The following is a 16,431-nucleotide window of genomic DNA, read 5'->3' as shown; positions in this document are numbered from 1 at the left end:
AGCAATCAGTTGGGTGGCCACAGCAGGTTGGTTTCACCTCCCTTGGGACCACACAGCTGCTCAGAAACTCCTCTTCCACCATGACTTGCCCTCTCTGTGCCACCACTGCCAGAGGTCCCCAGCCCTGCCCTGTGCCCCTGTCAGGTGCCCCCTACCAGTAGCTTTATTGCTGCAATACTTGTGACAGTCCCAGCCCTGGGGAGACAGCATGAGCATGTCCACTGCCCTGTACAGCTTAGCCCAGGTCCCCAACCCCTTCAGGGCTCTCAGGGTCCCACCTCACTGTGTCATCACGGGCACAGGCATGGGATGAGCAATCAGCCAGAAGTAAGAATCCACCAAGCAGACCAAGAAATCCTTTCCTTCCAAAAACCACTCCCTGCTCATTGTCTGCTTGTTATTTGCTGCAGAGACCTGGGGGGTTGTTCTCATTTACCTTTCTTAATTATTTCAAATCACAAGAGTTGCCAATAAGCTAAGCTGCATTCCTGTGGCTTGTGTGGATGGGCTGCTTTTTATTGGATTTGATGATCGCTTTTCTTTTTTTCTTTTTTTTTTTTTTTTTAATTGAAATGGTTTCTGAATTGGAAATGCTTGCACAAAGCACACACACACACCCTTTCTGTGCTTGCCCAGCCTGCTGCTGGCAGGCAAGCCTCTCTCCTGCACCCTGGCCCTCACTGAAGGCTCAGCAGGAGATTTGTGAGCCCACGGGGGGAGTGGGGTGGGTGCCCAGAGAGCTTGTGGACCATGCATACCTTATGGCATGCAGCTGGTGGTAAAACACCCACCCTCTGCTCCACCCCACAGCACCCCTGGGCTCCCCTGCCTTGCAAGAACAGTCCTCAGGAAAACTGTTCATGTGAATTTATTGATGTTTTTAGAGAGATGGTGAGATGAAGGTCTGCTGCTAATCACTAGGCTGATGCTCTGCTTTGAGCATTGGGAGAAAGAAACACACATACCCTCTCAGTCTCCCCATTGCCAGTCTGCCTCCAGCAAGCCCCTCACCTGGGTGTTGGGGAGCTGAAGGTACTAAAAGGCCAGGAGAGGACAGTGTCTGCTTGTGGGTCCCCCAGTACAAGGGAGCTCCAAGGGGTGTGTTGCCACCCACCTGTGTTTGTGGCACCATTCCTGGCTGCTCTGCTCTACACATGCCTGAGCCACAGCACAGCCCTGAGCCTGGGGATGGGGTACAGGGGTTGCAAAGATCTGGTCCATTGAGGGCTTTTAAATGAAGGCCTCTCAATTGTCTTTTGGCTGGAACAGGAAGCCAGAAGGGCTGGAGAAGCAGGGAGTGATGTGTGTGTGTGTGTGTGTGTGTGTGTGTGTGTGTGTGTGTGTGTGTGAGCAGTGGTTGTGTGTCAGCCCTGAACCCTCTGGCTGTGCTGAGGACACAGATAAGCTGTGACCAACCAGAGGATGACAGCAGGACATGCACATAGCACCCAGGTGATGTGACCTCAGCCACATCAGGATTTGTATCTTCATGCTCAGCATCAGAGGTGGTGGTACCTGTGCTGCCAGGGGAGAGGAAATTCACTGCCCTGTGTGGGACACCAGCCAGGTCTGCCCTGAACCAAGATCCCTGGGTCTGGTGACAAAACAGTCTCATGGCCACAGGAACAAAGCATCACACTCAGGCTTATCAGCCAAGCTCCAGCCAAGCCCTGCGGGCCAAACCATTTACAGTTGCACCACTTCAGAAAGCATGAAACTCTAATCCTGTGTGACACTGGACTCTGGAGCAATGTCTCTGCCCTGTCCCCATTCACGTGGCACAGGGGTCCCCATAGCACAGCCCATGCTGGCCCTACAGCCATCACCTTGGTATCTAGCCAGCTCCTTGTGGTCATTCTGGTACTCGACAGCTGCAGGTCTGCTTGGTGGGTTCCTTGTTGGGTTCCTTATTGGGTCCTTTTCCTTGCAGCCCATTTGTGGTGTGGCATCTCCTTGAGCAGCTGCATAAGCCCAAAGGCTGAGGCAGAGCAGGAATGCCTGTGCTATCTCTGGAGGATATAAAGACATCAGCTGCCCAGCTCAGGAAGGTCAGATGCAGAAATATTTATCTCCCTTCCCGCAAATGAGGATCATGAGTAAAGCTCTCAAACATCATGAGCATCATGAGAGGGAGTTAAAAAAACATGAGCTGATGTGGTTCTCTGTAAATAAATAACATGCTCTGGAGTCTCATTCTCAGCTTTACTGTTTCATGCCTTCAGAATTTTGTCTTCTGGTCTTTTGCTTTCTTTTTTGTTTGTTTGGTTTTTTGATTGTTTTTTGTTTGGCTTGGTTTGGGGTTTTTTGGTTGGTTGGTTGGTTTAGTTTGTTTTTTTTTGTCTACATTGAGAAAGGACTTTTTCAAATTCTTTTTTTTTCCAAACACAATTGACAATCTTCCATAGCCACTGGATTCCAGGAACCAAAGCTACCAAGGCAGTAGCCTCCTTCTGCTTTCTCTTCCTCCCCCAAGAAGCCTAGTGATAAAATCTAGGCTTCAGCCAGCATTAGATGGGGTATCTACAAGGATGGTGTTGACATTTTATGAGGCCACGTGTTAATTGCTTTCTCTCTCTCCCTAAAATTTCTTACTGGTCCCAATAATTTTGAATTTAGTAGTAAAAATTTAAGTGGTGTCACTGTATAGCACTTGATATACTGTGTTTTGATGCAGCATTTCCAGAGATGGGGGGGCTGATCTCTGCCAAGAACATGTGTGCTTACAGTGGTGAAATGCTCTTTGGAATCTCTTTGGGCAAAATCTATCTCATTATTTCTAGTAAAGCAAGGAAGTGTTCATGTATGATGTTGATAAAGGTGCAGATAACAGAGGATCAACTCTGAGACAGGAGCAGGTAGGTCCCAGCTCCTTTGGAAGGCACAGGGAGAACATGAGAAAACATTGTGGGGAAAGTTTACAGCTAAACAAAACACCTTCAGGCTATGAAGGAGGCTCTGCCAGATGGTAGCTACCATATGGTATTCCAGGTTGTCTGACATGGCTTCATGCACTGAGTGTGGGTCTGAGACCTTTTCATTTCTGGCTTTGACGTTACCTCAGACACTCTCTGCCTTGGCCAAAATGCTCAGAACCACCCTTTGGCCTCTTTTTTCCTTTTTTTTGAACAGATGATCAGGGTTTGTATAATCAGGTGCAGCTCCCTCATTGTTAGTGGGGATGCTGCCTGCCTTGGTCCTTGGCCCAAAGCACTGTATGGAGACATAAGCATGGCAGGAGGATCTCCATCCAGCTTTGCAGAGGTGCACTCCCTTGCTCATGTTCACTTTGATTTTCCCCTGATTTTCTGTGCAGACATCCCCATCCCTCTTGTGCAGTGGTCCTCCTTCTCCTCTCACCCACTGCCTTCTTCAGACCCTCAACTGGTCCCATCTCCATGGGCAGCCCCTCACCTGCATCTTCTGTGGGGTTTCTCTTAGATGCAGCAAGAGCTGCCTGTTAATGCCAGGTTTACAGTGAGCCCTAGATCCTTGCAGTCTTTTCCCTTAATTGCCTATTTCTGGGAGTTAAAGAAAAAAAGTCATGCCCAGCCCTCTGCACAGTGCCATTAACTGGCTATCAAAGTGTTTTGCTGGGTGAGGCTGGATGGTCAAGTGGTTTGAGAACAAGTTTGGAAACCATCATCTCCCAAGTTGCCAGACTTCATGTCACTGAGCCATGCTTCACCTTGTATGTCTGCTTACCATTGATAAAACAGAGCTCTTAACACTGCTGTGCTTCAGGGTGATCTTTTGGACCATGGTTAATGTTAAAACCTTCTGAGATCACATGCTGGAAGGAGGGCTGTGGAGGGCTGTGTACCACGGGGCTGCCCCCTGCCACCTGACCTGCATTTATTGGTGGTGATTCCACAATATCTCAGTCAGAGTGGATGCAAATGCAAAACTTTCCTCTGAGGATCTTGAAAGAAGACTTTCAGGTGAGGGAAAGCAATTATTTTTTTTTCTAAAAAAAAAAAAAAAAAAAACCAAGAAAAAAGAAAGAAAGCATTTTTTTTACCCAATAACCTTGATTCTGATCTTTCTCCATTTACATTTTGAGTTGTTTGGGTTTTTTCTTGTCATCTGAAAACATGATGAAATGAAAGGCTTGCTTGATTTTTTTAACCCAGGCCTGACTCCTGACTAGTACAGATGCTCTTGCTCACTGCAGCTGAGTGACTTTGTTTCTGTGTGTGCTGGCCAGAGGGAAAAAGTCCAAGGGCTAACACAGGACCTTAACGTTGCCCAAAGGGGTGGATGTGCTTTAGCTTCCTGCCAAGCAGAGCTGCTCCCTCCTGACCCTGCTGGCAATGCAGGAGGTAATGTGGGTGCTAATTGCTGTATATTACAATTGTGTTTTGATGAAAGTCAGACGTTTTTCAAGGAAAGTGTTCTGGTACTGATTGCTTTGGAGCTAATGGAGCTGTCCTGACTGCTCAGCTATAGACAGAACAGAGGTTACACATTAGCTGTGTTCACCTATTTAAAAAAGAAAATATTTAAATATTTAAATATTTCTATTTAAAAAATAAAACACATCACCACAGCCTCTGGAGCTCAGCAGATGACCCCAGGTGGGGATGGAGATCAGCTCACAGCAGTAACCTGCTTGTTAACCCTCTTACAGCTTGTTATGCCTGTACCAATGAGCACCTGGATGGGTAACAGGACCCCTGGGATCTCTGCTCAGATCTCCTGTAGTGGAGTTCCTCATCTCACTAGGGCTGAGGTTCCCACACCCAACACTGGGTGCCCCTGTTGCTTTCTGGACCTGAGGATTCATGCTGCCAAGCTGATCATGGCAGCAGAATTCCTTACTCACCTTCAACCTTCCTCTGGTGAAAGCAGGAGGAGGGACAGTGCCACCTCCGCGATGGGATGCAAAGCCCTGAAGTGAGACTCCTGCCCTGGATTCAATGTTACTCCCAGTCCTGTGTTGCTGTCCCTTAATTATAGCGGGAGAACAGCCTGTGTGTGGTACTTGTGAAGTTGCATAGTTGTGGACATCCTTCCTGAGATGCTCTCACTCTGAGCAACATTCCTTGTAAATTAAGGAAAATGATGTCATGCCAAAGAATTAAATAGAATCTCCTTGGGTGAGCTCCTCACGTGCATCCCCGGCATGCTCCAACTTTATGAAAAATGGGAGTTCTCCATATATGCAAGTGAGTTCCTTGTCAGTCTTCTGGCATCCTTTCAGACAGCAAGTATTGTTAAGAAACTAATGCTAATTGCTTGGAGAGAATATGTCCTGTTCTGGGAACTGCTACCGTGCAAATGTCAGCTCTTATCAGCACAGCGTGGGATGTGCAGGGAGGAGAGGGGGCTGGGAGTGCTCATGTGTGGGGTGAGGAAAAGGGAGGCATTGCTTCTGCCCTTCTTAAAGATGCTGAGGAGTTAGGGCCATTTCTTAAGTAAACATCCCTCGTGGTCTCAATCCTATTTAAGCTTCAGCAGTTTTCATGTCCTCTTTGCACTCAGTCAAAAGAGCTGCTTGGTTTTACCTTAGGATAAGGAGGGGGCTGTGTTATTTCTGAGGAGCTGGGTACCCCACTGGTAGGCATCTCAGACCTCCAAGGGGTTTGGAGCCAGCTCCTGTGCTTTGTCAAAGCCAGCTCAAGTTTCTGTGCCTGGCTCGGGGTGAATAAATATGCTTTTTGGGAGAGTGGATGGAAGATTGTCACCCCTGCTGTGAAGAAGCATTCTCATTTTGGAGCTTTGATACTCTGACCAGGACTCTGAGCTTGGCATCCCAGGATGCCCCATGCAGCCCCAGCCTGTTTATTCAGTGTTTCATCCAGCACAAAACCCATGTTTTACGGTCAGATGCTCTCCATTAGCTTCAAGTGTGAAATTATCATTCCCACCCTTTTACCAACCCCACCCTGGTGAGGAAACAAGGGAGAAAACAACCTCGAGGGCCACTGGCAGGATGTGTATGAGCTGTCACTTGTCAGCACAGAGGTCTCTTACAGCAGGAATTACTGCTTTGCTCTCAGGAGAGACAGAGAGGAACCCAGCTTGCAAACACCCCAGTGTTACAGTGTTTGTACCAGCACACGGTGAAGCAACCCCAGAGTTGTTTGCATCTGTTTGCAGTGGTGCAGCTGCAGCTTCTGGGGATGCTGGGGGAAGAGGGAGCACAACTCCACAGATGCTGGATGGGGATAAGGCGGCTTGGCCTGGCCCTGGCTCCTTTCCCTGTGTTCTGTTCTAAGCTCAAGATGCTCTCACATCTCCTTGAGATGCCACAACTGTCTGATAGGAGCCTGGATCACATTTTCCTTCTTTCCTGTGAAGTCCAGTTCCCATAACAACCTGACAGTGGGACTGAGGGATAAAGACATTATTTTCCTTTTCCTTTCTGCCTTCCAGATTTACCCTGTATGCAGTGGATACACGAGGGAGACACTCAGAGCTGAGCACCATCACCCTGAGGACAGCCTGCCCGCTGGTGGATGACAGTAAGGCAGAAGGTCAGTGTTCAGACACCTCCTTCTCCACAAGACTTTTCCTGCTAATTTTCCTTTTCCCCTCTTTATTGTATTCCTGCAAGCCCCTCTACTCCCTCCTCTCCCAGTGTGAAGGCTCTTGTAAATCCACCCAGTGGCACAGGGATGCTAATCTGTGGAGGGGTGACATACTGCAAGGGTGTCCAGTAGCAAAGTCCCCCCTTGAATGGGCAGCTGATGGCACCCATGGTCCTGTGCCATGACATCTTTCCTCATGCATGGATGATGTGCATTGGATACAAGAGCCACCTGGAGAAAGAGCCACCTCTCCTTGCTGAGCCAGGACAGGGATGTTGTCAGCTCTGGGTGCTTAAAAGTGTGAAGGTGACAGCTGGTTTCATTCTGAAACACCAGTAAAAGCCCAGCCACTTTTGCACATTTGCATTTTCCAGTTTTGAGACCAATCCCATTTGTTTTTATGCCTCGAGTGCTTGTCTGCTTTCAAATTTAAAAAGATTCCTCTAGGTGAAAGGCAGGTTACCTGTTTTCTTTCTTGCTTGCTTTCTATTTTGAAAAACACACAGGAGAAAGTTTTGATTACTGCTTTGTTCCACATTATTAATAAGCATTCCCAGGAAAAATAAGCAAATGGAAGAAAAGGAAGGAAATGAGGGTTTTTTCATTTCCAAAAAGAGAGCTTTTTCTACAGCAGGAAGTGCACCCTCCTACTGAACACATCTGAGCTGCTCCAGTAGGTGCCCACAACATTGATGGGCTGTGTTTCTGGCATGTTGCTTCCAATGGTGCTGGATTCTTCCTACCCTTCAGCATCAGAGCTGTTCAGTGGCTTTCGGTTTGGGGAATTAGGGAGGAGCTTGCCAGCCCTACCTGGGAGGATAAGGCTGTGTCTGCCCATGCTAACAACCCTCCTCCTCTCCTTCCTTCATGGAGTATTGCTGGAGTCTTTGGGGCTGCAGGATTAGCCTGAAGAATTGCTGAGCCCTGCTGCAGGCAGCCCCAAGGGACTGGCAGCATCCCCAGTGCCCGCCTCTCCTGCCAGCCCTGCCAAAGGCTTCGCTCCTCCTCCTGTGTTGGCACCTTCTGGCTGTTCATTAACCCCGTCCCCCTGATCCTTTCCAGAGATAGCTGACAAAATCTACAACCTCTACAATGGCTACACCAGTGGGAAGGAGCAGCAGACAGCCTACAACACATTGATGGAAGTCTCTGCTTCCATGCTCTTCCGAGTCCAGCACCACTACAACTCCCACTATGAGAAGTTTGGAGACTTTGTCTGGCGCAGTGAGGACGAGCTGGGCCCCAGGTATTTTGTCCCTTCCCTGTGTCCTCCTTTGTGCTGGCAACTGGCTTTTTGCCTTCTCCTCTTAGCTGAGAGAAGTCCCTTGTTGGTGTTCACCAAGCTGTACTTCCATGTGCTAGGACCACCAGGTCCTGCTCTGTCTTTGGGTGAATGCTTCTTGGACATCTAATGGTTGTGTGGGCTTTGGATGAATGTGTGTGGAACATCCAGCAACCTTCCTGAACCAGGAGGGGAATACTGAAGCTGAGCTGGGTGCATTGGAGAAGTGAGGAGATGGGGGCAAAGGGTATAAATTAAGCCTGGAACAGAGTGTAAAGGGAGACTGAGTCAAATCCTGTTCAGTTGTAGAGCCATGGGATGGGGCCATGGCTACCCAGGGCTCAAGGATGCCCTGATTAACTGAAGGGTGGATACTGGAAAGGGTGATAGAGGGAATGAAGCAAAAATGCAGCAGGTGGGAATGTTTTAAGTGCTGTGGAACGTGACAAGCATTAGGATCAAGAGCTACAGAACAGAGGCAGCTGTGTTCCTGGGAGGTGTTTGAGGAATCCAGGGCAGGTCCATCCTGATATTGTAGGGTTTGTGTATGGTAAATACCTATGTGAAGAATCACAGCAGAATCCCTCCTAGGTGTTTTTTGGGGTAGAATACTGATTTCAAGGAACGGGATGTGACCTCCAGGACTGTTCCTCTCATAGTGGGATGGATTCTGCATCCAGGACAGATCCATTCTGCCATCCAGCATTTAGACAGCTTCCTCCACACCTTACCAGTATTCCCTGTGGACAGTTGAGGAGAGGGCAGTTTGCCCCACGTGTGGCTTTGGGCACCTGCTACCTGCTGGTGTGGTTTGGGCTGTGTGTGACAATACTCTGCTGCAGGGGGTTATTTGTACATGAAGACACTTTTGAACCCCTGGAAGGGCAGAGCTGAAATGCTGGTCAGCAGTGAAAACTGACTATTTGATATCATCAGAGGGGTCAATCTCTATGTAGTAACCTTGGCTCTTCAAAACTGTATGTTTCGTGGACATTTCCTTCTATTTCTTTCTTTTTTTTTTTTTTTTTTTTTGACATATACTTATTCTCACAGTAGTATATGGTTGCCATACAAACTGTAAATATTTCCAAAATTCCCTTTTCTACCTTTCTTGTCTCCCAAAAGAATAATAAGTTTGCTGATGTAGAAAGATCCTCCTAAATTTTAGCCCCATGGTGCCCTTACACCACACAAGTTTGTCAGCAAGCACACAGCACCTCATTTGTTACCTGTGCTACGAATATTCTCTGCTTGCTACACATTTCATGTTCTGAGGAGAGCTGGGAGAGGCTTTTTTCCTGTGAGTAAGGGACCTTTCCAGAGGGGCTGCATCTGCAAATCCCCAGTGTGCAGTGCAAGACTCAGAGATTAGAGTTATGTGAACTTTATTGTACCTAGATGGCTGGTGGTGTCCTGGCAGTGTCCCAGCAGTGTCCTCACAGCATCCCAGCAAAGGCCAGGCTGTCACTGAGCACCTTGGGAAAGATTCAGCAAGAAATGTTCAGAAGTAGCTGTATCCTTCTGGACATCTTGAGATCTCTTAGAGGATTCAAATAGCCTTGACTTGCTTTGAAGCTTTTAGAGGCAGAGTTCATCCAGCATCTTCATCTAACAAGTTGTTCTCAGAGAAGCTGAAGCAGAGGAAGATGAAGGAATAGGGTCCTGCAGTCCATGAAGAACTGGAAAAGATTTTCCTTCTCTCCCCCTTGCACCTATGTGCTTGTTGGATGTGACTGGGGATCTGTCCATAATGCCAGGATGACAGCTCCCCACAACAGTTTGCATCTCTCCTGGACATAAATCCAGGCTGGCCAGGAGCTTGCCCTCCTCAGAGATGACCTTGATCATAGTTTCTTTGGTAGTTCATCAGCCTCTGTCCCAGAGCCATTCTCACCCTTCCCACTCCTGTCCTCCTTCTGCAGTGACACTGTAGACTTGCTTGTCCTTTTCATTTGTTCTTTCTCTAAATCCCTGAGAACCATCAGCATCTTCTTACACATCCTTATGTCCTCTGTTACCTGAGATCCAGCACTTCTGAAGGATGCATCTAACCTGATACCTGCATCGAGCTCTACCATTTGCAAGGTGACATTTCAGTCACCTAGATCGCCCGACTCTGTACCAAGCTACATCTGGAGACAGTGTTCAATTCAGCCTCTGTCTGCCTTCCTCATCAAGCCAGATGAGCTCCTTGCAGGGCTTGTGTGCCCCTGTTCTGTACTTGAGAAATAAAGGACTTAGAGCCAAGGGGAAGCATCTATAAATGCTGCAGCAGCTGGTGCCAGGCTCTTGACAAGAGCAAAGCTCTGCTGTCCAGCATTGCTTCTCAGGAGCTTGGACAGAAACAGAGGCACTGACGTAGAGGGAGGCAAGTGAGGCTTTGCCAAGGGAGGCCATCTCATAACAGGATTTTAATTGACAGACTGTTCTCCTTCCCAGGGGGACATTCATTTTGGTACCTTGAAATGTTTATCAGATGAGCCTCAGCTCTACAGTAAATGTTCTCTCATAAAACTGAGTGACAAGAGGGAAGTTGATTGCCTCTGTGTAATAAATACATCACACTGGAGTCCTCGTGAGCCCAGTTTCCATGAAAGCCACAGGTTACTGCAAACAGCTGCTTGTGAGAAGCCACGCTGACAGCCAGATGTCCCAACCAGACCGTTTATATTAAGGAGACATTAAAAACTTAGCTCATTGGTGGCCCTAACCCAGGACTTTCTGTGGTCAGCAGCATCTTGGCACCTGGCTTGCCTCATCCTGCTCGTCTCCTTTAGCAACAACAACCCCTTTCCTGCTCCCCCCGTTCCTCTTACAGACACCAAGTGAATCTCACAGAGTTAATTTGTTCCAACAAAACAGAGGAATTTGTCTGAAGCAGTGAAGGTTGAATGCTACTGTGCATTCAGACCTTTGGATCTGAGCAGCCAGAGTGCTTCCTAACACAGCGACGGGGAGATTTCTCTATTATTTTTCTTACTGTGTTTTCAGGACAATTCCAAAGACTGCTGCTAAAACAGGGCTTGGCTTTTAGAAGGAAAGGAGTACAAATAATTAAGTTAAAATCTTCCTTCCATGCCCTTGCTTGTGGCTGCCAGCAACAAGGGGGTTGGGATGTGGCCTCAGCCCAGGGTTTGCAGTCTCTGTTTTGCTTGAGCAAGTGGCCCAGGCAGCCTGGATGCTGCAGAAGACACAGTGCAGCTCCTGAGCCTTCTGGTACTGAGGGAGAATGCAATGTTCTGATGGGAGGCTCTGATAAGAGGCCATCGAGTCCCGGTCTCATTGTCCTCCCACATGAGGGTCTGAGAGACCCAGGTCATTTCTCAGTAGAGGGGAAAAATCTGAATTTATGACAAAATTGTCCCATATGAGAACAGAGCAGCCAGGCAGCCACTCTCTCCCTGCAGCAGTCCCACGATTCTCATCCTTCCCTCCAGCTCAGGTGTCCAGTCTTCTGTGCTTCATCATTCATGTTGGTTCATTCTCATTTATCACCTTCCTCCTAGGTGAGATAGGGCAGGGTTTTGCTCGCTCCAGATGTGTTTTCATCCCACACCAGTACAGTGAGTGATGACTGTTCCCTGTGCAGCTAAGGGACAAATCTAATGTCCCTGTGGGAGCACCCCTGGGGCAGGGCAGAGCAGGAGGTAGTGTGTCTCCTGCTCTTGGATCCTTGCAAAGCTGGGGCTGGCAACCAAGGACCTTGGTGCCCTGTCTCCTGGGCAATCACTTCACCACATTCCTTCACGTGGTCATTGTATGAACCCTCAGAAAGTGCCCTTGCAGCAGATACCCATCACCCTCTCTTTCTTGTGGCACAAAGTACTGCTGAGGGAAGCAGCCTCCTAGAGCCATCACTGTTTTTAAATCCCCCTCTCCATCATTTCTGACCATGGCTGTGACCCTCTTAATCTGTCATGGAAGTGGAGACCAGAATCAGGCCCTGGCTGGTGCCAACTTAAAACAACAGCCCCAGTGGTGGCAGGGGGGAGGGCACTGCTGGCTCATGTCAATGTGGGGAGCACTCCCCAGCTGGGCTGTGGGGTGAGGGGAAGGGGTGCTCTGCATCCCTTTGGGGGCTGAAAGCTTGGGGTCTGGCCACAGTAGAGTGATTCCCCCCCTCGCTCACTCCCCTATCATCCTCTCCCAATTCTTGCCCTTTAATAAGGCAATAAATTACCATTCCTGGCAGGGATGAGGTTGGTCAGCATTTAGGAAGATTTCATTTCCAGTATTTGAAAAGGTGGTCGTTCTGACCCGACAGCCTTCCACAGGGAGCACTTGGGTAATACCCAGGGTGTGATTTATGATGTTAAATTGGCAACCCAAGAACTGCTCCTGTAATTTATTACCCAGCCTTCACCAGAAAGCCTCTCTCTCTTTCTCACCCCTCCCCTCACCCTCTGTCTCTCTTTCCCTTTTTTTTTTTTTTTTTTTTTTTTTTTTTTAAGAGGGAACAGCTGACAGCCAAAAGCTAAATCTAACATTTACACAGGGCTTCATTACCCCACTGAAATAAGTGAGTCAAAGCAGCAAAACCCATCAAAAATGAGGCTTTGGCACAAGACACAGAAAGCAAAGGGCCTGATTCCCATCACCATGTCTCTTTCTTGGCCATGGTGCAGTTTCAGCATCCTCATAGGCAAACCCATCATCTGCTGCATGCCACCCTTAAACATCAGTTCTTTCCTGGGACCCACTGCACAGAACAGACCTAGAAATACAGCAAGTATATGGAAACCATCTCCACGAGCAGCACAGCCTTCTGCACATGAGACATCACCAGGTCTGGGTGGTTTCACTCCTGGACTTTTTGCCAACCTTGAGCTGCTCCTCACAAGTGGGAATGTTTGCCTGGATACAAACCTAAGTATGTAACAGGAAGCAAGGACAGCATGCTAGTTTTTAGCAAAATCCAGAGTATCTTGGAAGTATTCTGGAGAAGGAATGAAAACAAGAAGGCAGAGTGAAACCAAGGCAATAGAGGCAAAGGCAGGTTGTCTGGGAGAGAAGTGAGAGATGGGTGAGGAAATATATGGAGGGTAGCAGAAAGGTGAAGTGGTGGGAAGGGAGAAGAGGAAGAGAAGAGCTTAGGTGTGTAGGTGTGTGCTGGAGAGTCCCTGCCTTGGCACTGTGTCATGTCTGGCTGTTCATGGGAGCACAATGTGCTGTAGATGGTCAGGTGGCTGCTGCAGAGAGTAGAGAGGTGTTCTGTCAGAGCTGGGCTGTCACTCCATGACATCATTATTATAATCTGTGTGTATTGTAATGAGGCTCAAATTGCCCACCTGGGCTTGTCTTTATTGATTAAAATGATACATGGAGACCAAGTAGTATTGTCCAAGAAGGGCCAACTCCAGTTACTCTTTTCTCCCCTTGGAAAGCTGACCCTCAACCCATCACCACCAGAGAGGAGCAGGGAAGTTTTCCATGTGGTTTCTTACAGCCTTTCATCCAGCCTTCCCCCTCTGGAAAGAGAGGTCTGTAGGCAGCTGGGGATGTTGGGATGTCCTCTTGCCTCCTGCCCCTGTCTCTGCCCTCTGCTCTGGTGCCGAGGTGGCTCTGGTCAGCCCTTCCCAGTGCCTGGGGGTGTCTGGACACATTAAGCTCCCAGCACTCCCCCCATCCAGCTGGGAGCTCATAGCCTGGGCTGCACCACCCCTCCACTTTCATAATCAAATAATCCCCATGTTTATCCCTCGCTGACTGACAGCTCTGCTCCTGTCATGTCATTATCAGGAATTTACATTCCTGCAGGAACTGTGAAATCCCCTAACACCCAATCCAGAGCTTTCCTGTGGCACCAGAGGGAGAGGAAATAATCTGTGATCTTGAGACTTTCAGACCACTGAAGTAAACCCTCTTCCCCTCCCTTTGTTTGATTTAGCACTTCGCAGACTCCCACAAGGGGATTCTTGGTTTCTTATGGATTTATTTTGTTTTGTCTTAATGTGTTGTGGTTTTTTTCCTCTCTCTTCTGGTGTCAGTCCTTTTGGGCCATTTGCCTCCTGGACATTTGGGAAAACAAGAAAAGGAGGGCTGGGCTCATTGGTCAGGAGCAGAAGAGTGCTGGGGGGAGGTCTCACCAGGGTTCATGGGGGGTCAGCACATATGCTGGAGATTGCCAGGGGCTATGGTGATGACCATATAGCCAAACAGTGTCCCCAGGGCACCCTATTTGCTCTAGTGTGTCAGACTTGAGGTCCCTCCAGCTCTGTTGACCAGATGCTGTGAAATAGTAGATATACCCCAAACTTTGGGGCAAAACAGCTTCTCTCCATTTGAAACAGGAAAGATAATGGTTTAGGCAACGCATCACATCCTTTTTTTGTCACAATACGGAGCTGGTGGCAGAACTCAAAAGGCCTGTTGCCTGCTTTCCTTTTAGCATTGCTCGCCCTGCTCTGTCTCCATCTCTGTCCCCTCCAGGAAGGCACACTTGATCCTCAGGAGGCTGGAGAAGGTCAGCAGCCACTGTTCCACCCTGCTACGCAGCGCCTACATCCAGAGCCGCACGGAGACCATGCCCTACTTGTTCTGCCGCAGCGAAGAAGTCCGACCACCTGGAATGGTCTGGTACAGCATCCTAAAGGACACCAAAGTGCTGTGTGAGGAGAAGATGGTCTCCATGCTGCGCAACACCTATGGGGAGTCCAAGGGGCGGTGAGAGAAGGTGTGGGCCTGGAGCTGTGGGAGGCCGAGGGACTCCAAGGAGTCAAGGACTCGTGATGTGCTGAGAGGCTGGTGGGATCTTGGGGTCGGGCATTGTTTGGAAGGGGGTGGAAGGGGACAGCGAGGCCAAACAGGACTTTCTCACACAGACAGCAGAGAAACAAGAAATCAGCACGTTGGACTTTAATTTCTTTTCCTTTTTTTTTTGGTTTTTTTTTTTTTAATTTTTCAAGAGGAAAACAAAACAACAAAAACAAAGAAATTACCTGGTTTGACTCTGCATAAAAGCCTCTCCTTTTTAATCTTTTCTTACTGAATTTCCTGGACTACACGCTCCAAAAAAACCTGGGAGGAGGAGATGCCCTCTCGAGGTCAGGGCCAGCTGGAGGGGAGCTGCTGGCCACAGGGTGACCCACTCCCTGCCTACCCTGCCTGCCCTGCTGCTAGGCAGGAGCTGTGGGGCAAGGGGCCCTGCTGCTAGGGTGGCCAGGGATGGCAGGAGGAGGTGGCGCGGGTGGCTGGTGACACCGCGAAGGTCCCAGTGGGGGATGGCAGGCAGGTGCCGGGTTGATGCCAGCAAGCTGGGCTTTTGGACCACCCCAAGTGGCCCAAGTGGAGTGGTTCCATGTGCAGCCTTCGTTTGCAAGGCTCCCAGCAGCTGGTTCTGTGCATTAAAGATTCATATGAAGTCCATCTTTGGTTGGTTCCTTGGTGTTTCTTCCTGACACCATGTCACCGCTGCCGGGTACTTTGAAGAGTTTCTGGACCAGAGAGGACATCACCCCATGGCTGTCCAGAGGTGAGAAGTGGCTGAGATGAACGGCTGTATCTGACACTGGTGCTGACCTCCAGAGCTGCTTAGGGTCCTCTGCTTCCTTAACACCCAGCTTGGCCACCAGCTCTGGTGTGAGCTGGAGGCGTGTGGGAAAGCCCAAGAAGGAAGCCAGAGGCTGAAAGGACATGGAGAGTCTGGTTTCTTTTACTGTCAGATGTGGGTTAGGCTGGCCTGGGCTCCCTGTGGGTAATGGATTTCTCAGCCTGGTAGCCAAACCAGAAAGTGTGGGAGGGTGGGGGGGAGGTGGAGGGTGGAACAAAATTCAGATCAGCTCAAAGCTATCACGTTTTCTTTTTAAAGCAAAACAACAAACCTGGATGGGGGAAAGGGAACTGCATGGCCTCTATGGATCAGTTCAGTCAGCCCAAAGCAAACAGTTTTGTTTATTTTTTCTGGTTATTTAACTCTTCAGCATAAAAGCAAACAAGCAGGAGGTGAGTTTCATAATCAAAATGTTTTGAAACCAAAGGTGCAGGATTTGATGTGGAGGAAGTTCAGCCAGAGATCTTTTCTTCTTGAGCTAAAACTGCCTGATTTGCAACCCCTCAAGTAATTCTAATTGTTTCTCCCAACCTGCCCCCTGCCTTGGTTATGCCTCTTCATTTGTCTTGTGCCACCTTGAGCATGCACATTGGGAAGGCAGCCAGTACCTGATCAAAGTCCTGCTGGAGCTGACAGAAAACTTTACCTTGATGTAGCAGCCTGTGGATCAAGTATTGCAGGTGGTCTTCAGTTTTTAATCTCAGTCCCTTTTTCTGGCAGAGAGGGAGAGGAAAGTGACACTGTGGGTCTGGGCTATAACCACTGTGCCACTTGAAGAACAAGGCTCATGGACATGATACCATGGTCCCATGTGTTAAAACATATGTTAAATCCCTTTGCCTTTTGGTGGCTGCTGGTGGTCACAGAGTTTTGTTGAGGTGCTGAAGGAGGTGACAGTGACTTGCATTTGCTCAGCCAGAGCTGCTGAGCCCTGGCATGGCCCTCAGCAGCATCCATGCCTACAGTAGGTGTGTGAGCTGGAGGGGTGCCAGAGATCATAGACCTTGCACCTCGTGAACCAGGAGACCCTGGAGCAAGAGGGAGGTGAGGTGATATTTCTTCAGCTTTGC

General features: G+C 48.8%; 1 protein-coding gene across 1 annotated transcript in view; it reads left to right on the top strand.

Annotated features, from left to right (window-relative positions):
* ASTN2 (astrotactin 2) overlaps positions 1–15,204 on the top strand; it is a 269,480-nt gene extending 254,276 nt beyond the window's left edge. Inside the window, 3 exon segments of the mRNA XM_030461317.1 lie at positions 6,376–6,476; positions 7,593–7,776; positions 14,242–15,204. Coding sequence (XP_030317177.1) covers positions 6,376–6,476; positions 7,593–7,776; positions 14,242–14,479 — 523 coding nt within the window. The 3' untranslated portion in view covers positions 14,480–15,204.
* Positions 15,205–16,431: the final 1,227 nt, after the last annotated feature.

Source organism: Calypte anna, chromosome 17 (assembly GCF_003957555.1).
Source record: "Calypte anna isolate BGI_N300 chromosome 17, bCalAnn1_v1.p, whole genome shotgun sequence".
Classification (NCBI taxonomy): domain Eukaryota; kingdom Metazoa; phylum Chordata; class Aves; order Apodiformes; family Trochilidae; genus Calypte; species Calypte anna.
The sequence above is the reverse complement of the archived record's forward strand: the minus strand, read 5'-3'. Positions and strand labels throughout refer to the sequence as shown.